Below are 24,208 nucleotides of genomic sequence, written 5' to 3'. Positions count from 1 at the left end.
CAGACCAAGATTGATGTTATATGCTCAAATTGTCTTGCCCCGGTAAGCAACTTAGTTCAGTACTGTAATGAGTGTTTGATTTAGCATGTTTTCTGTGGAGGTGGATTTTTGTATATACTAGACAACAACTGCCATTCTGGTGGCATAAAATGTGGCACCCAAAGTCACATAATGGCTATTTAACTGTGTTAGTATCTTGGATTGTTGCTGTAAATATTTTGCAACCCACACAGGGTGTCCTAATTTCCCATGTACTGTGACCATCCATAATCTTTCAACATTGTGAGCACACAGAAAACCTATACATATAATTTTATGAAATTGAATGAATGAATGAATGTGTTGCAAGGTTACTGTAATGATGCAAGAATTCAAGATTCTTTGTTGAACTAGGATCTGAAGAAGCTTGTATACTCAAAGTCTGGGACCCAAAGAGTCAGTGGGCCTGTTCTGGTTGCCTTTTCCAGCTGTAGGCCAGATGATATCCCATCTTAAAAGCATCTTCAGCTTCCCCTGCATCTCTTTTACTTTTGATTTTAATTGCTTGTGTAGCCCTTTCCCACAACTTTTGTGATATAATCTGCAGGCATGATTTGTCCTTGTCATATAAGATGATGAATTTGGGCGCATGGTTTTCAGTACACTCACTCACACACCCCTTTTGCTGAATAGGTATTGATGTAACATTTTCTGTGAATTAAAAATGACAAAGAAATAACATTTAATGAAACAGGGCCAACGCAGGGCAGTGCTGCTGGCTTAATGTGAAGATGGACTACTTGTAATATTTAAGATAAAGAGAAGATACTTGGGGTGGGACTCTAATAACTAGCTAGCCCTTATAAACTGAGAGGAATCTTGGTGGAGAAAAGCAAGTTTCTTGCACCCCCAGGAGGACCAAGGAAACCCAGTGTGATCTTGAGGTCCTGTTTTTTTAGTACTTTCTTTAGTACTTGCCCAGGATTCCTTCCCACCTGGGGGCTGAGAGGGGTGGTGATGGCAATGACTACTGGATAGTTCTAAGATGCAACTTGCCTACTTGCAAGGCAGTTGTTCAAGGAAGGGGATAAACAGGCTCTCCTAGCTTTCCCCTTCCTAGTACGCTGGCTATACAACAATGTCCTTCTCCATCTGCAGATCCTTGCATTGCATCACCCAACTTCCAGAATGAGGAAGAGCATAGGGGCTTGCAATCAGAAAGGAATCCTTTGAACATCCTGCTCTCTGCCTGGCACTATAGAGCTTAACCATCATATGTTACAGGAATAGGGAACTTGTGGCTCTCCTTCAGGCCCAGGCAGCATAGCCAATGGACAGGGCTGATGGGATTTGTAGTTCAGCACCTGAAGAACCACAGTTTCCCCATCCCAGCATAATAGCCATTTGTTTCATTAAGACCTGATTTATAATATGACTTAATTGTAGAATAAGACTCCATTTCTACCAGCAAGGCTATTTTACGACCCTTGTAATTATAGGTGGTACTTAATTTATGTGCATGGACTTTGATTTATATCCTAACTCTCTCTGTGAGCTCATAGCAAATCACAACAGCATCAAATCATTTCCGAACAATGAAATGTTCACGTAATGCCTCCCCTTCAAAACAATCCAAGAGAATTACAATGCCATCTAAGGCCTCTTTTACTCCCGAACCAGTTGCTGTCACATTACATTGTTGCTGCATTTTGCCTGAGCTTTTCCCTCTTACAAAGTGACACAGTTTGTGTTTATAGTTTTTTTTTACGACTAATTGTATTGATCCCTGAGATTACTCTGGGAAGAGAAGTGCTTATTATGAGGTCTTTTGGTGATTCTTTCTCTCCGTTCTCTGTGTGTAACTTTGTTCTCATCCCTTTGCCAACTTGAGAATGGAACCTTTTATTAAACGTATCTTTGGGCTGCTAGTTTCCTTAGCACAGCCCTGGTCAGCCCAAATCAGCCAGTCCTACAAGTACTTGAAACTCCTGACAGGGTACTCTGCTGTTTTCAATGGTGGGGGTGCAGATAATTTCCATTTTTGCTTCTAATACTTTCATTTGTAATGATTGTTTGAAGTTACCTCAGTATAAAGATTTATATCATATGGGTGAAAATAATCCTGACTTCCCTTTATTATTATTTCTAGGTTGCTCACGAAAGAGCTTGGGACCACTACCATTTTACTAGGAATCAGTGGAGAGCTTTGATGTTCAACTGGGCCGAGGCAAGGAAAGCTTTTTTACTGAAGGCAGTAATGACTCTTGCAGAAGCTTGTGCTGCTCATGAGACAGAAATTATGTTGGCTAATAATAGAAGAAAACAACAGGAAATATGTGCGGATCTCAAAGAAAAGGTAGACTATTACACAACCGCCAATTACATTTATGTTGCCTTGTATCCTGGTTTGTTCAATATTTGCTTAAGGAAAAAACATTGCAGCAGCTATAATATGGACTCCCCCCCCCACCTCTTAAAATGGAGATAGATTACTCCACACTCACAGTTACTAGTCTAGCTATTCTTCAGGGCTGCACTTTTATATTTCATCCCTCTTGAGCATTGGGGGGTAGGGATGCATCTTGATTTATTTTTCCTAGAACATTTGTGTACAATTTGTTTTTAATTTCTTTTCTGCTCTTGAGGCTTTATATTAATGGATCTGTTTTGCTTCAGCTGCACTCACGCCTATGGAATCATGCGCATAAATGGGTTTTCGTTTTGCTAATTTCATTTATCATGTCCTGTGTTGGTATATTGGTATAGCAGTGTGTTGGCTAAGTCCCCCTAGTAACAGGCATGCCTGAAGGTTTCAACGGGAGAAAAGGTTTCTCTGCCTTTTAGCTAAAATCAGGTGTAATAAGAGAAAAGGATACAGTGGTGCCCCGCAAGACGAAATTAATTCGTTCCGCAAGTTTTGTCGTCTAGCGAATTTTTCGTCTTGCGAATCACGAAATCCCATAGGAATGCATTGAAAATCAATTAATGTGTTCCTATGGTCAAAAAAAGTCCAAACAAAGCCAAATTTGGTACAACAACAGTTTATTAACTGCTCTTTAAAGTCACACATACTGTAAAGAGCAGTTCAAAAATTGAAGGGAAAATAAATTAACTTTATAAACAAAACATGTCTTTGTTTTTAGACAAAGGAAACAAAGTCGCGAGACGTTTTCGTCTTGCGAAGCAAGCCCATAGGTGATATTCGTCTTGCGAGGCAAATCGAAAATGGAAAAACCTTTCGTCTAGCGAGTTTTTTGTCTTGCGAGGCATTCGTCTTGCGAGGTACCACTGTATTACATTTGATGTGTGCCTATCCTAGAAATTGTTTAATTTCTAGATGAAAAAAGTGGCCCAGTGACAGAACAGGGGGGATTTCCCACCCACCCTCAATTTTAGCCAAACCATGGCTGCCTTGCAGTCTTCTAAAAGAAGCAAAGATGTCATCACAAAAGGTAGTTCCTGCCTCCAGACTCCCTGTGAAGAACTGAAATAACCATAGAGAACAAATAGTCAGAGCAGTAAAGTTGGTGACAAGTAATAAAAAGAGAAATGAAATGTAAAAATGTTAGACACAAACATTAATTTGGAAATCTGACCTATGTCTAGAAGGAAGGGAGTCTAGCAATTGCCAACTGCGCGATTAGCCAGAATCGATAGTTTGCAATAAACATCTTCCGCTCTGCCAAAATTCCTGGGTGCTTTTGTTCTGATTTATTGACATTTCGCCTGCATTCATCTGAATGCTGTGTTTTCAATACATCATCAGAGTGTCTACTAATTTGGTTACTGCTGTAATAAAATTGATAATGAAAGGATCCAGGGCAAGGTTTGAAGGCACTTCACCTTGCTGAAGGTAAGCAGGTCAGGATCTGTCCAGTACCTGGATAAGACCCCCTGGGAAGAAACACATTTACACTACCTTTGGGTTCCATGGCAGAAGAAAATGAATAAAATGTGAAGAAAACTTAATGGTTTCCCTATACATCTTACACACAGGAAGGTGTGGACCCCTGCAAGGAATTGAAAGGGAGGGATGAAAAATAATACATTCCCTTCATTTCCTTGCTCCCTTTCCTGGCCTCTCCATTTATCAGTATGTTTTCAACTGCTCCTCAAAATTTCCTTCTTTTTAATTCATATCAGAACGATTTGAAAGCCCTAATGGCTCCCCACCCCACTCCAAAACAGAGTCTCCAGTGAGCTAAGATAGGACACAGTTCAGGAAAACTTGCAACCCTTTGAAGCAAGGGAGATGTGTGTTCCCTGAACTTGGCTGGCCAAGCTCTGCAGCCTCTTTGAACTTGCTAGCAATGACAAGATTGAGGAGATGGAGCAGCATATTGTACTTCCCTCTAGGCAATTGTGCAGATTGGGTCAAAACCTGATTGGAGAGAATGGGGGTCCAGTGAGGGCAAAACCTGGTCTCCAGAGAAAGTAGAAACCACTAACTTGCCTTTGGATAGTCCTGTTTTGTTTCCAAACTGGCAGGCACACTACCACACAAGTTCGGCACTAGAGGGGTTGAAGATGATTGGCAAAGTGATGGCAGGCAAAGACCAAGATAGAACAATAACTCATAAAACAGGGATGGGAAACCTGTGGCCTCCCAGATTCTGTTGGACTGCCATTCCCAGTATGCCTGTCCATTGGCCATGCTGACTGGGGATGATGGGAGTTGCGGTTCAGCAGCATCAGGAGGGCCACTGATTCCTTACACTTGTTGTAGAACAATTCATAATAAATGAATAATAAGATATTGTATTGCTAAATACCCATGCTTTGCCCCACAGAGCATGGAATGTGAAAGAGTGAATAAATTTTTAAAAAGGAACATTTTAATTGATTTTAACACGAACAAATTATTGGATGAATTTTTAATTCCATCAAAATCAGCAAGAGCTTTAAAATGAAACTGAATTCCTCCAAGGACAAATCCTTGGAGCATCTTGAGAAGCCGAATAGGGTAAATCAACAGAACCATATGGCTGCTTTCTTCTGGATTGCACCAATGGGAAACTGGGATATCTTTATAAACAAACTATCTGTTATATTGTGCAACATGGCAGTTTTCCCCAAACCAACACATTTGGCAAGTAGGAAGGCAAATGGGAATAGAATTGTTGAGATACTCATGTCGTCAGAAACTGTCTCGCTCCCCGAGAACATTGTGATATTCCTGTAAAGACTTTTGTGGTGATCAGACAGGGTCCCTGGACATTTGACAGTCTATTGATCCCTGTGCCACCACTGTGATTGCTTCCCTGCTGCCACCAACCTGTTACTCTCGGGTACACACTGAGTCCAGACAGTTGTTAAAATTAAACCAAATAAACAAGTTTATTTTATAAGCATTAACAAGTTCATGGTTTCTCAGATAATTTTCTTGTCAGTTTCTTAACCTTAGTTTCTTTACCGGGCTATACCTTTCTAATACCTTCTGACTGATTATCTCAACTGTTTGACTGACTCCTCTTAACAGATTCTCTCACTCTCTCACATCAGACTAGCCCAACCCACAGACTTCTCCTCCCTCTCTTTTCTCTAACTCCAGACTGACTTCTTAACAACTCTTACTCTAACTCCTCCCCTTGGGTTCCTATAGGTTAGTCATTTTACACTTAGTTAACCCTTTCCTTATGAACCCAGTATGATGTCACACACCTAGGGGGGCAAACGCCACAACTCTCCCTTAGTGCCTCCTGCTCCCAGGATCTGGAAAACATCTTCCTTGCCAAAGTCACCTCCTGATTCAGCCCATATGATGCCCCATCTGCTTATAAAATCCTTGATCTCTCCCCCCTCCTTTTAATCTTGTCTATAAAACATTTTTTTAAGTGTATTTTGTTACATCTGGATGTGTTCTGTCAATGAGCTGGAAGAACTTCAGGGTTCAGCTTCATAGTAAGGATTGGGTAACCCTTTCATTCCCAAGCGCATTCAGTCTTCACGAAATTGGGACGTTACTGTCTGTCTTCCTTTTTGCTGTTGTTGTGGGGCCTGTAACTAGGGAGCAAGTCAACTTTCTTCCCCACTCCAGTGCTGGCAAACTCTCCTTCAACCACAGAGTTGATAATCTGTGAGAGGCAGCCAACGCTATCCCATTACTTCATCTGCCAACAAGATAGTGGCTGTAGACACTCCAATCTGTCCTCTGATCTGAAGGGCTGCTCAGAACTTAGTTCATGCTGTTTTTGGTAAGAGAGACATAGCTTGGGCCTTAGGAAAGAGTAAAGTTTCTTCCACAATTACTACCATCCACCACCACACACTGAAGACTAGAGAGTGTGGCTTTTCTGAGCTGCTGTTGTGATTTCCATCAGGATGCCCCAGCTTTCTTAAGAACAGCCTGCTGGATTAGGCCAGTGGCCCATTTAATCCAGTATCCTGTTATCACAGTGGCCAACCAGATGCCTGTGAGAAACCAGCACAAGATCACTCTCCCCTCCCATGGTTTCCGGCGACTGGTATTCAGAAGCATTGCTGCCTCCAAATATGGAGATAGAGCATAGCAATCATGGCTAGTAGCCATTGATAGCCCTCTCCTGCATGAGTTTTGAATTAGTTGCAATAAAGCACTTGGAAAAGTCAGAGTTGTCTCTGCACTATTAATAATTCAGGCTTTGCCTTTTTGTCCCAATTGTCCAATGGTTTAACTTAAAAGTCTTGTATTGGGAGTAAGATCAAGAGTGTCCCTTCTGCAAATGGAAGGGCTCATTCCATTAGTGGAAAAGTCGAAGCTGGGAGTTGATTTTCTCCAGTCACCCCTTCCCCTTACAGCTGCTTCCTTCCACAAACTCAGAAGCCTTTTTTTTGTTTTGTTGCTTTTAAACCATTTTATTCTTTTATGAACAAACATTACAGTTGCAACCCTGGTGTAGTCAATAGTTGGGGGTGGTGGAGATGACTGATACATGATGATTGAAATATGACAGTGTCTGTGGGGACAAAGTTAAGAGCAGTAGAATATTGGAGTGGAATTCAGTGTAGCACTTGTTAGGATTCTTTTCCCGTGTTGCAGTCATGGGATTGTTTTTATCACATGACGGTGTATGTTTTCATTCCACATTGTGGGAAGTGATGGAGACAGGATGTTTTTATTACTGTGTTTCTGTGATGTAGGATTTTTGTCCTTTGCTCTTTCTCTTTGCTGTCTAATGCTGAAGAGGAAGGAGCTGAGTTATGATGCTCCAAGTGTATATATGTAAATAAACGTAGTTTAGCCAAATTGCTGCACTACTGAATCTGAACACTGACTGCCTATACTCTGCTGATCCTGAAGTCTGCTGATCCCTCTTGGTATCAGTCGCTGGAGAAAGCTTTTGAATCTCCTGAATGACCGACTAGGAGGGAGAGAACATGCCAGTCAGGCATGTGTCTCTGCTGGACTCCTACTCATGTGTAGGACCTCCTGACAGCACTGTGGCGTACATAGTTGACTTGCACAATGGGACTCCCCCCCCCTTGTCTCTTCTCCCTCTGCCTCTGTTCCTCTCTTCTGTTCCCCCTTAAACCTACTTTGGGAGTTCCCCCAACCTTCCAGACCAGATTTAGGGGGCATGCAGGGGAAGGATAGGCAGGAAGTCCCATTGTACAAGCAATCCTTGTTCCACAAATGCAACAACTTATTTGAATCCCACCCTTTGCTTGGCAAAATGCAAAATCTTAACTTTTACATCCATTTTTCTAGCAAGTGATTTCTTCTTAGGAATATTTTTAAAGTTATGTTCATTCGCCTGCACATGCATATACCTAAGAGAACCATATATGCGTCTCACAAGAAAAATCCTTTTCTACTTGCATGTTCCAAAGACCAACTTTCTGTATTAAGTCTCAGCTTTTTCTTCTCTTTTATTGTTCCAAGTTATAGTTTACATTTTTTAAAAAATAAAATAGAACTATGGTAAATGACCTGGCTTCGTTACAGAAATCTCTCATTACCACTTTCCCTCTTCTTCTTTTATCTGTTGCTTCTGTTCTTTTGCTCCTCAGTTCTCTCCTGTGGTGTCTTGTTATTTCTTATTGTTCTCTGCTTCTAATTAAATTGGAAGGCCAAAAAAGACACCGAGATTTCTTATAGTTGCATTACATAGATGGATAATGCCTAAAGGACAGATATTTTTCCTTTCTATTTCAACCAAATTGGAACGTGTAAGTAATGCTTAACATAGAATCAGATCTTATTGGTACTTTAAGAAATAGCAAATGCATATTTATTTCATTTTGATTGTGTTAGACTTTACACATAATAGATTCAGACACTTCACAGATAGTACAAGCAAGGCGGTGGTGTACCTCTGAAATAATGGAGGCGTTTACCTGTGACGTGTTGCTGATTGCAAAATGTCCACATACACCATGTGAATATATAACTAGCCCAAGAATGAGCAGCGTATTTCCCCCCTAATTGGTTGCTATCCAGTAGGTGACTTTTAAAATACGATTAATTATATGCAGACCTTTTAAAACCCAATTAAAAGCAAATTATCTTCTTGAAGGTAGAACAAGCTGCTTTTTATTTATGTGTTTATACATTACTATCCTACCCTCCATAAGATCCCCATAGCAGATAGCAAGCAAACAGATAAAACCAGAACAAATATCAACATAAAAAGCAGCAGAACAAACATAGATGACCCCACACCCACCCATTATCTCTGGGCTGCAAGCTGCTGCTGGCTGCCATTTTTTATGAGAAGGAGGGCGGGGGAAATCCTGCTGTAGTTGCCATCAGCGGGTGGGATCTCTAGCAGCACTTTTCCCTAGAATGCAAGAGTAGGAAAGAGCATGTGTTTGGGCCCTCATCCTTTCCTTTTCCTTTTTAAAATGAGTTGCCTGGTGTGGCAACCCTGCCCTCAAAACAATTTGTGAACCCCACTCCCCTCCCCCCAAAACTTGCAGAAATAACTCTTCTGGTTTCATGGCCACCAAAGAGGGTGAGGTTTCAGCATAAGGGCAGTTAAAGCCAGAGCCAAGCAAGATTAAAAGACCAGACAAGTCAAAGGCAACTGGAGTCTGCCCCAGGCAATCTTCCCTGGAGAGGTTATTCCAAAGACAAGGGCCTTTTTTCTGCATGTACCCCATCACCTCTCACCCTGCTTTGGGTTGCAAAGGGACTTGATAAGGGATCTCAGACAAAGGTCTCTTCTTCTAGGTAGGCTCATGTTGAACAACAGTAGTCGCTTGATTTGTATTACTTCAAGGAAAAGCTAAAAGTAAGAGGGATTTTAAACCACATTTGCCATTGGATTAAAAAATCCTAGTTCTAAAACCTAGTTGTGCCCTAGCCTTAACCATCAGATGAGCGTTAAAGCATATTGACCATAGTCCCTGTACTGTGTTTGCTGGAGGCAGACATAATCTCATTTGACTCTTTTGGAAAATATTAAATGGATGGTGATTGATTTGTGACCCACTTCTTCCTGCGTATGTTAAAGTACAGAATAGACTAAGGCTTACAGATGAGACAAAATTTATATGATATTTAGATGTCAAGAGCCTCTGGGGCTGCCCCCTTTCAACAAATATGTACAGTATGCATTTGGCTCTGAACTTTCATTGTAAATAAGAGAAGCCATTATCAGGTTTACATTTGTGTGCAGATGCATTTGGTTTTTATGATATGGAGAGAGGCTTGTGGTTTGTGGTTGTCTGTTTAGAGGAGTTGTAAACGTGTCAAGGACAAATAATTATCTTTGCAACAGGCAAATATTTACTCTTTGGTAAGGAAAAGTTAATGTAAAGACTCAAAAACTAGACCACTTCAGTGGACACAATCTGGCTGTTGTCTAAAATTATCCTGTGTTGCGTTTTCTTGTGCTAAATTCCTTCAATACTAAGAAATAAGCTTGGAATAAGCTTATTTCAGAGTTATAGACTTAGATCCAGATGACATTAGTCCCTTTTTAGTTCCATTGAAATCAATGGTATATTAGTTTCATCCCATCAATAATAGTTTTGATTCTTTTTGAAGGCAATATCACCTGCATTTTTATTATTTTGAACGGCTTATAGAATTGTTAGCGTTGAAATGTAGAATATAAAATGAAATGTTTGAGTAATTTTTTTAAAAAACTGCCCTCAACTATAGATTAGCATTAATCTAATGGTGAGCCAAGGACTACTTGTGGTCCTGAGTCGGCTTTCAGATGAACCTCAACGCCACAGCTTGCCTGGTGTCAGCAATCCCCTGCATGCTGAGGAAAGGTGACCAACAGACTGTTAAGTTCATGGGTGAGGGAAGGGAGATCATCCTTCTTTGTAGTGAAAGGGCCAGAGGAAGTGTTGAAGGACATTAGCAGCTGATGGGCTGAGGTGGCATTGCTTGCCTGGCATTTCAATGCTGCGGTCACTGCTGGTAACTGAGAAGAAGGTTGGTGTGGTGTTGGTGCAATGGCAAAAGCGTCAGATTGGCTCTGCTGCTGCACCCACACTGCAGCAACCCCCTGCCGCCTTAGTCCTCTCCCCATCGGTTACTGGCAGCAGTCTCTGCTTTGGTGAAACATGGGTGAAATGGAAACTTTGGAAAATGTATCTTATGCTTGGGTGTTTGGTTCCGATGGCTCATTTGCAATGCATAGGGGAAAGTGATTGATTACAGAGGAGGTGTGTGAACTGGCCTGTAAATCATACTTTCGGCCTGTGATCTAGAGGACCGTGAGTAAAGGAAGGTTAACTTCACCTGCTATGAGAAAGTTGGTGAGCAGTCACATTTCTGAAGTAGTGTTATTCCACCGTTTTGCCATATTTTCTCTGCTCATCAGAGTCACAGCACAAAGGAGGAAACTGTAATCTTTCTGAACTCATTTTCCTCATTGGTGTAACAGCATTTTTATTTCATTGTGCATATGGACGATAGGGGGAATTTCTGTTCACAACTGGAAAGGGATGAAAAATTTTGGACCATAACATACAATTTGTTGCCTTAATTAGTCATGCTTAGTGCACTTTGCATCCTTGCAGTGTACACTAGTCAGATAATTAACTGACTATGAAGAAGTATCCCCTCTGTGTAGCAAAGCAATCTGTGTGCAGTCTGCAAATCCTCCTTTCACCATGTATAAACTGTGAAATATATTTGAAAGTAAAGTTTTTAATTACAACTGGCATTCAAAGCTTATTGCTCCTGGCAGTCGCCGCCTTGCTAAAATGTGATCTCATTTGTGAAACAGGCTGTGGGGGAGCCAGTTTCCCTACTGCTTTAATATTAGCTTAACAATCAGGATTGTTTAATACTGAAACAGCACGCTTAATGTTTACACAGTAAAGCCCATTTCCTGATACTGCATCAGAAAGAGTACAAACTTGCAGTCCATACCATGGTGGGTGGGTGTGCATGTACATATATGTACATAGTGGGACAGAGAACAGATTTAGAAGGTGCATAGCGGGAGAACACACCATGGTCCAAGAAGAAATCCTTGCGCTAGTGGAATGTTCACCTTAGCGATATGTACATACAGTATGTGTGTATATACACATTCCACTTTGAGCTTTCATTTTACTAGTAGGGTTAACAGCTCTCAGAAAAGTGATTATGGAAATGTTTTATAATTTACAGTATTAGAATATCTATAACCCACCTCCTACCCAATGATTTCAGGGCAGGGTACACCAATAATTAAAGTAACAAGTCCAGCTACAAACTGAAAACAAACTGTTGGTTTTAAAGTGATTGTGGTTCGTTTATTATAAAAAACACAGGTATGATTCTTTTTTATATATAAAAAAACCACACCAAATATTTAATTCTACAGCTTATTTTCTTCAGGAAATGTTTTTCATTTTATTCCCATTAGCATTCTTGTCTAACATTAGGGGGGACTTGTCAGAAGTAGAAATATAGGCCTCAGGAGGTGGAACTCATTATATCACCACTAGGCAGTGGTACCACCTCCTGAGGCCAAAGGGTGGAGATGAGAGGCTTTGCCATTGACTGCAGTCATCCATTCATTCTGTCAGTCTGTGTCATCCAGAAGTTACTGCTCTTTTTTGCCTCCCAAATCTGGACTAACCTCAAACCAGCCTCCTTTGACATCTGTTGACCCCTGTCAAACAGCATACCTTCTGGCTGGTCACGGTTGGGAGGTTTGTGGCTGTCACCCAGCCCTTGTCAGGTACAGGCTGGAGACGAGTAGCCATGGGCAAGTGGGGTCTTACCGCTCCCCAGCAGGAGCTCAAAGACACGTTCTGCTCTCTCCTCAGCCACTCCAGGGATTGTCCTGCCTGCTTTTGCCATTGCCCTAGTCTGTGCAGCAGCACTTTCATGGGGTTAGGGCTAGTGTCAGGTTTCTGCCACTCCAGTCATGCTGTCACATCGCCAGCCTGGCCATTTCATCTTTCAGGGGGCCATCTGTGCTGCTGAGCCCACGACTCCTGATATTCCTTCCTCCCGTCATGTATGTTGAAGGGGGATATTTCTACTTCAGCTGTGAAATTCCTCTCCAGTTGCGAATGCAAAGTCCAAGGAGTTCAGCTTTTGAAACTTCATTTAATCATTCCTCAAAATTAGAAGAAAGCACTCAGGCTTTCATTTCTTGCATAACCTCTGCCAGCCTGTGATATTTTGCCTCCCTGAGAAGCATAATTGTAATTATAGAGATGTAATATTACAATTCTAGCACTACAATTACACTCTGTATCATTATTACTCTTATTATCTTGCCACCACAACCCTTTGTCTTCTGGCTTGACTAAATCATTTTTGTTCAATGGCAGCAAGGTATGCTAAAAGACCTCCACATCCTCAGCCAGCTCCCCTTAACGCTAAAGGCTTTAAAATATAAGATGCATTTTTGCTATCATCAGCACCAGGTTTTCTGATTACATTCAGTTCCCATAGAATTGTGGCTCTATTCTTCATGAGCAAGTGCGTTTTTAGAAGACGAATCATGCTGTTTTTGATAAGAACCTGTGTCAATAAGAGTTTTTTTTAAAAAAAATTATTCATTTGGGGCGGGGAAGAAGGGAGAAATCTTGGCAGCAAACTTGATTTTTGTCACAAGCTAGGGAAAGAAAATGAATATATTTGGAACTCATGGAATTTAGACTGGGGAAATGACTTATTAGACAATCTATTCAGTTTTTCTTAACAGTCGAGTTGATTCAATATTCTGCATGTATTTAGGAGCATATAACTTAAATTGAAAAGGAATGTTTTTCAAAAACAGGAAAAGTGCAGTGCTGTGAGCTGGTTGGCATGATACAAAGTCAAACCTGGTAGATACAAAGGTACCCACAAATACATGGGTATGGTTTTGCCAGCCTTTTTTGAGTATAGCATTTCCTCCCATCTCCAGGTGCCTCCTTTGGTCTGGTCAGTAGCTTGACTTCATCTTTGATAGTGCCCTGGAGCTTGTCATGGCGTCAGTCTTGCCATCCAGAGCTCTCATTGGCTGATTGTACAAGGTGTGACCGGAAAGTAGGGTGAATCACCCCCGTATGTGATAATGGGAACTGCCGGGTTTGTGGAGACACGTGGGAGGCGTTCGTATCTCAGCTAACATATGTGCACGTGTCTTGGCATTTGTTGACAGGCCTACATTCATGCGGTAGTGTTTAGTAGCTGTTAATAGTGCAGTGCGTTGTGATTGAAAATGAGCAGAGAGTCAATATGAAATTCTTTTTAAAATTGGGTAAATTGGCATTGGAAACCCACAAAATGCTCACAGTTGTGTATGGAGATGAAGCTGTATTTCGAAAGACAGTGTATGAGTGGTTTAAGCATTTTCGTGAAGGGCAGCAAAGCATCGAAGATTACCCTCGGTCTGGCAGACTGTCGACGAGCAGAACGGCAGCACATGTCAACAGAGTTTGTGAGTTATTGATGCAGGATCGGCATTTGTCTGTCCGAATGATGGCAGAAGAATTGCATATTCTGTGTGAAATCATTACTGAGGTTACCGAGTTGTGCCACCTTCCATATTCTGGCCCCACCAGATTTCTTTCTTTTTCCAAAACTGAAATACGCACTGAAAAGGCACAGATTTTCCAACATTTCACATGTCCAAGCTGCTGTGACGGAACTGAAAGCAGTACGAAAAGAGGACTTCTCCAGAAGTTTCCAACAGTTCTATAAACGTTGTCAACAGTGCATTATATCAGAGGGGGCCTACTTTGAAGGCCTGTAAGGTATGTATGTTAGAATATTTCTCACTGTCCGATTTCTGTGACCATTCACCAAACTTTCCAGTCACACTTTGTATATGTTCCTCTTTGATCCGTTCATGTCATTTTTTTGACTGTTGTTGCTGCATCCTCAAAGTTCAGCTAAAGAGCCCTGCACATTGTGTTTGTTCTGGAGATGTTTGCATAAAAAGACTGTACATTGATGCTTGTTTGTACATTCCAGGACTGAATGGAAGCCGGAGATTGCTAGCTTTTTCAAGGTTACAAATGGCCGAACTAGCTGCTTTAATATCAAATTCTGTTTAGAAACCCAGAAAGCAAAAGATTTGTATTAAAAATCTATACTGAGAGAGACTTAGAAAAACATCAGGGTATTATAGCTGTCCTTGAAAATAGGATATCGTAATGAAATTCTGACACATTTTGTTAACTTGTGCTGTTTCCCTGTAATGATAGCACTTGATCCTGGTTCCTTCGTTATTATCATTCCACACTTCATTGCAGATGATCTGCTTTAAATAGGTGATTACAATATCTCCTTGGCAGAAAAAACAGCAAAACTACTTCTAGCCACTTATTCCCTTGCACTGACATTTCTCATGGAAAGCCTCTACACTTTATACAATGGCTTCATTTTCCTAATGATTTTTGCTGCCTACATACAGGTTATTGTATTCTCATGAACCTCAGAAATACGAAATGCAGGATGGCACAAGGGCTTCCTTAGTGGGTTGTATGTGCATTAAATAGCTCAAGCTCATACCTTGCTGCTCTGTATTACGTGCCTGAATTCTGGCAATACAAAGTCTTTCATAGAAGAATTATTGAGACAACACAATAGTAGTAATCTTATCCATAATGCCCATAAGCTGATTTGGAGCTTGATTCTAAGCATGTTTACTTGAAAATGATTCCCACTAAATTCAGGGGGACTTCCTTCCTGGTAAGTGTACTTGGGCTTGTTGCCAGGTTGTCGTTCTACACACACACACGCAGGACTCTGTCATTCTAATCACAGTGGGACTTAACTTCCCAATAAACATGAATAGAACCGGGCTGCATTTCTGTTGATTTTTAACTGGGTTGTGAATGAAGCTGGGGGATTTAGTGTATACATATCTGATAAAAAAAACCCTTTCTTTTAAAATAACCTCTGATCCTTTAAAAAGTTACCTTTGGACATTACACAATGCCTATGTTTGTATATCATTGGTGGAATGTAAATGCACGCTGCATGGGTGTGTGAGAGACATAAGATACTTTTATAAATAAACTTCAAAGATTATTGATCCTTAGCAGCAATTTCACTGTCTATATTGTAGTTTCCATTACAACCTCCGCATTGTAATAAAGATCAGTCTTGCTGTAGCGTTCCTCGATTCCTTTACTCCTCTGGGAGTTTGTGATTGGCAGGCGTTACATTCAGTAATCTATTTTGCTGGTGAATGATTAGTATGCAGTGCGTAATCAAATGGAATAAATAATACTTCCCAATTTTAGAAACGGAAATTATTTGGAATAGGTGAAGGGTATTTTTTTTTAGTAGTGTACTAATTCCATCTAATGATTATTTATGTTAATATGCCATTGTTTATTACTGCCTAAGTTGTTTAAGAACTCAATATATTCCAAAAAATACAGCTTAGTCTCTGGTACACTTTTATTGCGCAGTAACTAAGCAATTATTGTAGATTTTTTCAACAGAGTGCTTTTCCACAAGCAGAAGGCCACATGTATCTCATTTTTATAAACACTTTTAAAAAACAGCTCTTCTGTAAGTTGATCTAAATATATGTCTAACGGTTCAGCAGAGAGAGCTGCATGAGGATCACCGCCAAGGATGCTTGAAAATAATTGCCATGTATCTAAACATAAAACATTGGGAGCAGTGACAGAATATAGAATCTGATTTCTCCAACAATCCAGAGTATGGTGTGCCCTGTGGTATGTGCATAGCCCTCCTGCACATGCCTGGCTTCCCCATTCAGCTCAATGGAGGTGAAGGCAGGCAGGAAGCTTATTACAATGCAGTATTAAGCTTCTGTGTGCCTTAAAGGAACTTTTTGAGTCAGGGAAGTGGTATGCAAAATTCCTATCAGTGGTTTCTGGCAGCTTGCCTCTGAATCTTACAAGTTAGCGGAGAGGTGGTTCTGCATGAAGGATCCTGCTGATGACCTTCAGCTTATTTTCCATATTATTTACTCAGAGCTATAAACGGTAAATAAACACAAAGAAAGATTCATACCGTCTATGAGCCTATTTACGTTTTCAGTTGGCATTTTATTGTTAAAACAGGGTCGTGGGGACTAGAGTAAAAGGTGTGCTAAACAAAATTGGAGGATTAAATACCTACATGCTTTTAATTAAATATAGTTTTATTGATTGAATGGGTAGGTTGTTTCCTGAGGACACTTGGCTTTTCAGTCTTGGGTCTTGTTTACATGTCTGAATTGTAGAATGGGAAGGAGCCTGCTGCGGTTCACCTCGCAAAGCAGTGCGGGGGCGCACTCACGCACCCCAGTACAGGAGAGTGGGCAGCAGTGTTAGCCCACACTCTCCTCTCTCTGCCAGAGCTGCTGGGCTGGCCGCGAGGAAGCAGTAGCTTCCTCACGGCTGCAGCCTCTCTCCAACCCTAGGTCAGACCTGACCCAAGGATGGAGTAGCCACAGCTGGGCGCCTTGCATTTCTGCATCCTCTCTCCTCCCCCAGGTCAGGCTTGATCTGGGTATGTAGTAGCTGTGGCCGGTCATGGCGCGCATCCCAGCCTCTCTCTGCTGCAGCGGAGCTGTGCATGCTGCAGCCCAGCCAAGGAGAGGGGCAGTAGTTCTCTGCCGACTCTTCTCTATTCCACCCCCCGGGTCAGACCTGACCTGGGAGCAGAGTCGCAGCTGGATGCAAGGAAGCTTGCCTCACCAGCTGTCTTGCATACCAGAGCCATGCTCCAATTGGATCCTGTTGTGGGGGCACCTGGTCGCACCCCTCTCCTGAAGATGCACCCGGGGCGACGGCTTCCCCAGCCCCCCCACGCTACGCCACTAGGAGGCAGCAGTTACGAGTTACTGGTCTCAGCAGCCACAGCAGGCGCTGTGATTCTCCAGCAGTTTAACTTCACCCCACAGGCACACTCCATAGTCTCTTGAGACAGACAGACGCCAACAATATAGCACTATCCACGTTTGTGGCACTTTACAAAGAATGAGAATACAACTCCACATTTGTGTTGCATGTGAATGTTACAGGAAGGACAGAATGCAGTAGAGAAATTGGAATGTGTATTTTATTCAAGGAAGGTGTTACATTTGCATCACGTACCGATTTAAACCCCTGCATATGAATATGACCTTGGGCTAGAGACAGATTCTTGTTTGCTCAGCTGAAGGAGGCTTGAAAGGAAGGCTTTCTTGTTGTGTACTCCCAACACTGTTTGGTTTTGCATGCTTTTGTATTGTTTCAAGATGCTACACTGACCAGCTGTTTTCAACTAACCGCAGTTTAGCATTACATCCAAACCCTAAACTGTAGCTAATCATAACCACAGTACAGGGAAACAAGCCAACTTCATACCACAGTTGAAGGTTAGCTTGTTTCCCTAAACCAGGAATGGAGAACCTGTGGTCCTCCAGGTGATTTTGAACTCCAGCTCCCAACAGTCCCAGCCAGCATGGCCAATGGTCAGGTTTGATAGGAGGAAGCCTTTACTCCATTAGGTATCATGCCCCAATCCTCCCCTCCCCATCCCAGGCAGAGAAGGACTTTGGAGCGATGTTATGTGTCAGAGGAGTTAGAAGAAGCCCGCAAGCTGCTTTGTTGTATTATTTTGTGTAAGCCACCTTGGGGATCCTTCTGGATCAAATGATGGGATAGAATCAAATACATAAACAAATGCTGACTATAGTCCGCTTCCTCTTCATTTCCTAGTTCTGGCCATTTGCTATTTCTGAAGCCAGTCCATTTTTTTAAAAAAGAAAACTCTGCTGTCTTGATGTTACTGTTTTTTAACCTGTTGTTAACTGAACTGGAACAGAATCTTCATCTTTGTTTAGGTCCTCCAGTGGCGTGTACAGCAGGAAGAGGCTTCCCGACTGGAAGCTGCTATCGCTGCCAGGAGAAAGAAAGAAGAAGATGAAAAAGAGAAGTTTCACAAGGAGAAAGAAATGCTTCAGAGAGCAGAGGACAAAGAAAAAGTATGCAAAGTGTGTGGTGTGTGTGTATGTGGCATGTGTTAAACGGTTAAATACATTTAAAGCGTTAATTGATCTTGATACTTTATACCCTTGTAAACAGTCCCTAACATTATTACAGAGATTAATGAGTGCTTAGTGGAGATCTGCCAGGGCTTGTTGTAGCTTGAAAACTCCATGCCATTTTTACTGTGATCATACCAAGTTTGTTTAATTGGCATTCTTATTAATAGCACAGTTCCAGGCATATGCATGTGTCTCCTACACTGTCACAGAGAGGAAATAATGTCTGGCAGGTTTTGCTGTCAGGAGCTAATGTGGCAAAGACCACTGTGGTTCCCAGTGCTGCAGCAAGGTATGCTGCAATGCACCAAATAAGCATCACAATGTAATGTCTGCACACTGCAATTGGAGCATCACAGAGACAGCTTCAGTGAACAGTGGGCCTGATGCCCATTGCCTGTAGTAAGGGAGAGAAGAAAAGTGGATATTACTCCATATATCTGAATTAGCATTCATTTTGCTGAACACTGGGGGAGGAGAAAAAAAAAGGGGGAGTACCATAGGAAGTATATGTTATGCTTCTTATCTGGATTCCATTTCCAGCATTGTAACTATTAAGTAAAAGTTATTTTCACAAAGCAGTATTCTGTTCATTATTGGAGGGGGGGTAACCTTTTAAAAAGGGACAACTTTGTAATAGCAGCCCTTTAGCTTGGCTTTCCAGGTTTTAACCGTACAGTTTAATGTATTTCTTTCCTAGTCCCTCATAAGCAACATAAGCAGGCAAAACATAGAGCTCAATCTTGTACTATTCGGGTGTTTTATACAAATAAAAAGAGTAACTGCATTCAGACAAGAAGCACCTTTATCACTACTCCCGAGGTCTGCATGGATGTTATCACTCCTGCATTTTGCTGCATGCAAATGATTTGTTCCTGTACAAATGTATTCGGCTATCGAGGAAAAGCAAGGCAAATCTAATTATTTCACAGGAAAGTGTTGCCCCCGTTCAGTAAAGCTCATTTGTTTTAGGCATTTTGAAATATGTGACAAGAGGAAGACTAGCAAGGGCTGTCTCCTGTTATTTTATTTACATTTCTAAATCCACTGTTTTAGAGGCAGAGTATATTAGCAAACAGAACTTGAAATATGATTTCCCCCTGGCTAGGATCCAAAGGCATTGGACGAGCACTTTCTGTGTGTGCATTCTGGGATATCCTTGTTTTGCTTTATTTCTTCCCCCCACCCTGCACCCTGCTACTACTGCAACCATTACTACTATTACTATTACTAGTGTTTTACGAGATCCTTCCAGCAATTCCTGCAGCCAAGCTGGTGTCAAATTGCCAGATCTATTGTTATGCTTTCCTTTGGACCACATCAGCAATGAAGGGGGGGGGGGATCTTGTCGTCTGGGCAGCCCAGGACCTCCAAACATAATGCCCCAGCTTGTGCCCCATAGAGGTCACTTCAGTGCTGTTAACACAGGAAAAATAACACAAGAGGCAGCAGTTATGAGTTACTGGTCTCAACAGCCACAGCAGGTGCTGTGATTCCTCCAGCGGTTTGCCTTCATCTCTGGAAGCACACTCCATTGTCTTTCGAGACAAACGGATGTCAACAGCAACAACTCCATAAACCAGCAAACCATACTAGGTTACCACGAAATGCTTTCAGATTATGTCTAGAATGTATCATTTAGGGAAACTAAGTAGGCCCAATAAAAATGCGTAAAAATCTATTAAAAACCATTAGGGTATGTTGCTCCATACAGTTGGTGTGCTGCTACAGTTTGGAGTAGTAATATATATAATGCTGACCAGAGTTTTATTATTATTATTATTATTCAGGTTTATTCCAAAAAGACTGTTGACCCTACCAACATTTTATGAGAGAGTGTGATTTATGTATTGGACAATACAGCATAAAACAAGGCAATTAATACAATAGGACAGATTTTATTATAAGGCATAAACATGTCCAGTGATAGTTAGCAGAACTGTGGTAGTAATCAGAGATACCAAGTTGCTGCTATCATCCTAATATGCCTATAAAATAGCTTAAATAAAACAATACTTAAAATTAATCTATATTAGATTTCAACCCTGTTTGGTAAATGCTAATCTGCTGAAACTGTCAGCGTTTCAGGAAATGCTTGCCTGATAGATTTGACTTAATCTATTGAAATAAGTGCATTTAAAGTGATAGCTTTGGAAGCAATTGCACATAACAGCAAACACTTTGGGCAAGCTAAAACAATGCTGCAAGCTAGGTTTTCTTATGCAAGCTGTAATTGTACAAAAAAGTCTCTGAATTTGTTTGTCAAGCCACTAGTTCTGGGTAGTTCCAGTGGCTTCACTGGAATTAATCTACTGAAGATAGCTGTCTTGGAAGGATTTAAAGAGGCACGAAGATATAATTTAGATGCTCCATGACTCTGAAGGTGTTAAGCAGAGCTCCTAAACAAGGTTGTAGATTCATCAGTTTTGTAGAGATCAAAGGTTGCAAGGAGGTTGACTGTCTCCTGCTTTCATTTGAAAGTGGCCACAAAACTCATGGGGTGCTGGATAAGTATTAAATCTAGTGAGATATGCAGCTCTGAAATGTAAGTTAGCACCAGAGGCTTGCCACAGGACCTATCAACCCATAAAAATGGTGTAAGATGGCACTCTGACTTCCACATCAAGGAAACGCTGAGGCCAGCATTTTATCCTACTTTTATTTAATCAGCCCAGTAGATTTAGTAGATACCCAGTTAGAGTGGAGACTGCCATCTAGTGTAAGTCAGAGTGACTTTGAAAACCCTCAGAATATATAGTTAAGTCCTCCAACCACTGGGCTCACAGTAAAATGGACATGATAGAAATGTTCATGTTGTTTAGGATCTCGTAAAACACTAGGGAAAACCAAGGAATTATTTATGTACTTAAAATTCACCCTAGACATTTAACACATTCATTTGGATTCATTTGTGTGTGTGTGTTCTTTAATGAAGCTATTAATTTTGTTGGCTGTAAATTATTGATGTATATTTGCCATCTTAATTTTAACTGAATGATGCATCTTCTGTTCCTTTTACAAGGTAAATATTGTAAATCATATGCTTTTTGAGTTAATCACAGTTTTGCTTCTCTTAAGAATATTAAATGCATGCATATATATAAAGGGGTCCTTTACCTTATGTGAGAGCCCAGGATTCTGACAAAGTTGCCATTTCTTCCTGGTAATAATTACTTGAGAAGACCCCATTTTTCTGCCAATTCACCTTGTCATTCCCATTTTTCATGAATGAATGAATCTTTATTTGCATCAGCCATAGCAATAAAACAACAATACGATATACAAAGAATCGAAATAAAGAGTCAATGATATAAAATACAGTTTAGGGTTTTGGCCCATTTCCCATGTGCAGAGAGTCTGGTCTGGATCGGTAGAGGACTAGTTCTCGTCTTAACAATGACCAGGAAAACTTTACCACATCAGTATGTTTTGGTCATGTAGACCAGTTGTCCGACAAGCGTTGAGCACCTCTTGGCTTCACAAAACTAAAATCAATTGGAGGAGGCACTGAGCTCTGCTGTTATCACTCGCCCAAGGGTTGAGTCACACAGATGCAGTAATCTCTTGACATCAGTTGAAATTGCTCATTGAACCTCAATTGGGAACAGCCTTTACAATTCATATTCTACAATCAGAAAATTCATCTATCCTCATTTTCTCCTAAATACACCTCCCAACCCACCGAAAAACGTGTGAATTAGTGAACAGATGTGGTGGGGCATTCAAGTGGACATTGTACACTAAAAGGAGTATTGCTTCCAGGAATCCCATACTTTCCATCTATTGCCTTCTCAGAGAAGCCAATTCCTACTCTAAAATCCAAAGGAATATATGCCCATTTCTAGTCACTGGCCCAGGAACACCTAATATCCTATAATTTGGCCTGTACTTTGGTATTGCTTTCATTTAAATATGTGGAAAATGCACCACATTGTTGTTTAATAATTGTACTTTAATTGAGACCATGACTGTCCAGAGATGGAGAAACAAAGTTGGGGTGATTGCTATTTCTTTGCTTCAAAGAAATGAAGAGTTTTAAAGAGCAGGGGAAATTGGACACCCCCTCCCCTTTGAGTTTATTCAAGAGAAAAATCGGTTCTTTCAGTTTAATTAAGCTTTGGTTTATCTCTGCGTAGACTGATTTTTTTTTCACAGCAGAGGCGGCACTTGTCCTATTAATTAGCCTTTGCTCAGAGCAAACATCCATAGTTGTTGAATGTCATTCTATAAACATCACAGCCAAATTACCAGCTGTTTTCTATATATCTTCTCATATTATAGTACTGGCTCCTGCTTTCATTGGTGCTAGTTTTGATCGGATAGTTCAGATGCTGCCAGTTTTTCTTATTCTGCTTCCTTTGACATCTGGTGTGTGTGTGTGTGTGTGTGTGTGTGTGTGTGTTTAAGGAAAAGCAAAAAAATCCAATGGACCATCATTGCATTTGTTGCCTTTTCTTGTCTCTTTCATTCACATGCTCATATCTAGCATGTATACCTCCGGGTGTTTTACTGCTATTTAAATATTGCTCTTTTCTGGATGTGTGGAATGAAACTCTTAGATCAAAGATAACCTGCTTCCTTCTTGATGTTTGCAGGGATAAAGCCGTCTGTAATGCCTGCCCCTAAAAAGGATGGAAGAGCAGAATGCTATAGCAAACACTACCATACCTAGCAATTCCTCAAGCCAGTTTCCCCCCTCTTCTGTTTGAGAATGTGGAATGAACACTTAAATTGCTATCTTGCTATGGGCAAATAAAACCGTTATTATTGAAACCAAAATTGCCTTTTCACAGTGATAGAAGCCTCCTCCTTTTCAAAGTTTCCTGCTTGGCAGGGGGTTGGACTCGATGGCCCTTGTGGTCTATTCCAACTCTATGATTCTATGAAATTTCCTTTTGTGTTTTTTCAAACCTTAGGTGAAAAGGTACTGGGCTGAAAAGCAGCGCAGGTGGAAGGAACTGGAAGCAAAAGATCTTCTGCGTTTGGCAGAATTCAAGAAATTATTGGCTCAACAAGTCATTAAAGATAAGAAAAGGTAAAGTTATAAACAGAATCCTCATGCGGATTATTGACTCATGGTTGGAGAGCAATTTTTAAATTTTGCTTATTTCATAAAATTTATAAAAGATAAAACAACAGCCTCAAAGCAGTACTTTTTAGTTTTATTTACTGATTTTTTTTCTTTTAAAACTGTATTATTTTTATTTAGCATGGCTCCCCAATATAAACACTTTTAGCTTTCTGCCCAATATACATTTACCTAGGGTAAGCTCTCCTGAACTCAATGGGGCTCAGGGCAGTGATGTTAGTAGTTCTTCGCTTTTGTACTTTTCCCTTCTTCTGTTGCTATGAACCTGAGACAAGTCAATGCTAGGTCTTCTCATGATGTAGGGATTCCTGTGAAGTAAACAACCATCATGCATATTTTCCATGCAATGATTTATATTTTGATTTGTTTTTCCTGCCCTCCTGTGAATGCATTAGACCATTGCTTCATCTGGCCCAGAGGTGGAGAACCTGTGGCTCTCCAAAGATCATTGGAGTACAACTCTCATGATCTCTAAGCACTGCTTAGAGAGTTGGGGGACTCTCAGGTTCCAATGACATCTGGTGTGGCCACAGATTCCACACCTCTGTTCTAGTGCCTTTTCTAAGTATGAAAACTGGCTGTAGCTCTCTTCAGAATCAGGAGACCCTTTTCCCCTCTGCAATAACTATCCTGTAGCTTTTGGCTCACAGCATCCACATGATTGTAGGCTATGCAGAGATCAGCTTTCAAATTCTGTCAGCTTCCATTCAAAGGAAGGGATACCCTGCAGCTTCCCTGTGGCTCTGATAAGGCAGCCTAGCTCCTTTTCTGA

At 41.0% G+C, this 24,208-nt stretch overlaps 1 protein-coding gene across 8 annotated transcripts in view; it reads left to right on the top strand.

Moving 5' to 3' along the window:
- The window catches only part of CCDC148 (coiled-coil domain containing 148), a gene marked incomplete at its 5' end in the record, with an annotated part of 110,448 nt that overhangs the window by 68,095 nt on the left and 18,145 nt on the right, over positions 1-24,208 (top strand). For all 8 annotated transcript variants that reach the window (XM_082198196.1, XM_082198191.1, XM_082198190.1 and 5 more), the window contains 3 exons: positions 2,129-2,335; positions 18,147-18,287; positions 23,264-23,382. In XM_082198196.1, the coding sequence (XP_082054322.1) occupies positions 2,129-2,335; positions 18,147-18,287; positions 23,264-23,382 (467 nt within the window). The remainder of the gene's footprint in view (positions 1-2,128; positions 2,336-18,146; positions 18,288-23,263; positions 23,383-24,208) is intronic.

The sequence above is a fragment of the Podarcis vaucheri genome (genome assembly GCF_965113315.1).
Source record: "Podarcis vaucheri genome assembly, chromosome: 1".
Classification (NCBI taxonomy): Eukaryota; Metazoa; Chordata; class Lepidosauria; order Squamata; family Lacertidae; genus Podarcis; species Podarcis vaucheri.
Note: the sequence above shows the minus strand (reverse complement) of the source record. Positions and strands in the feature narration are given on the sequence as shown.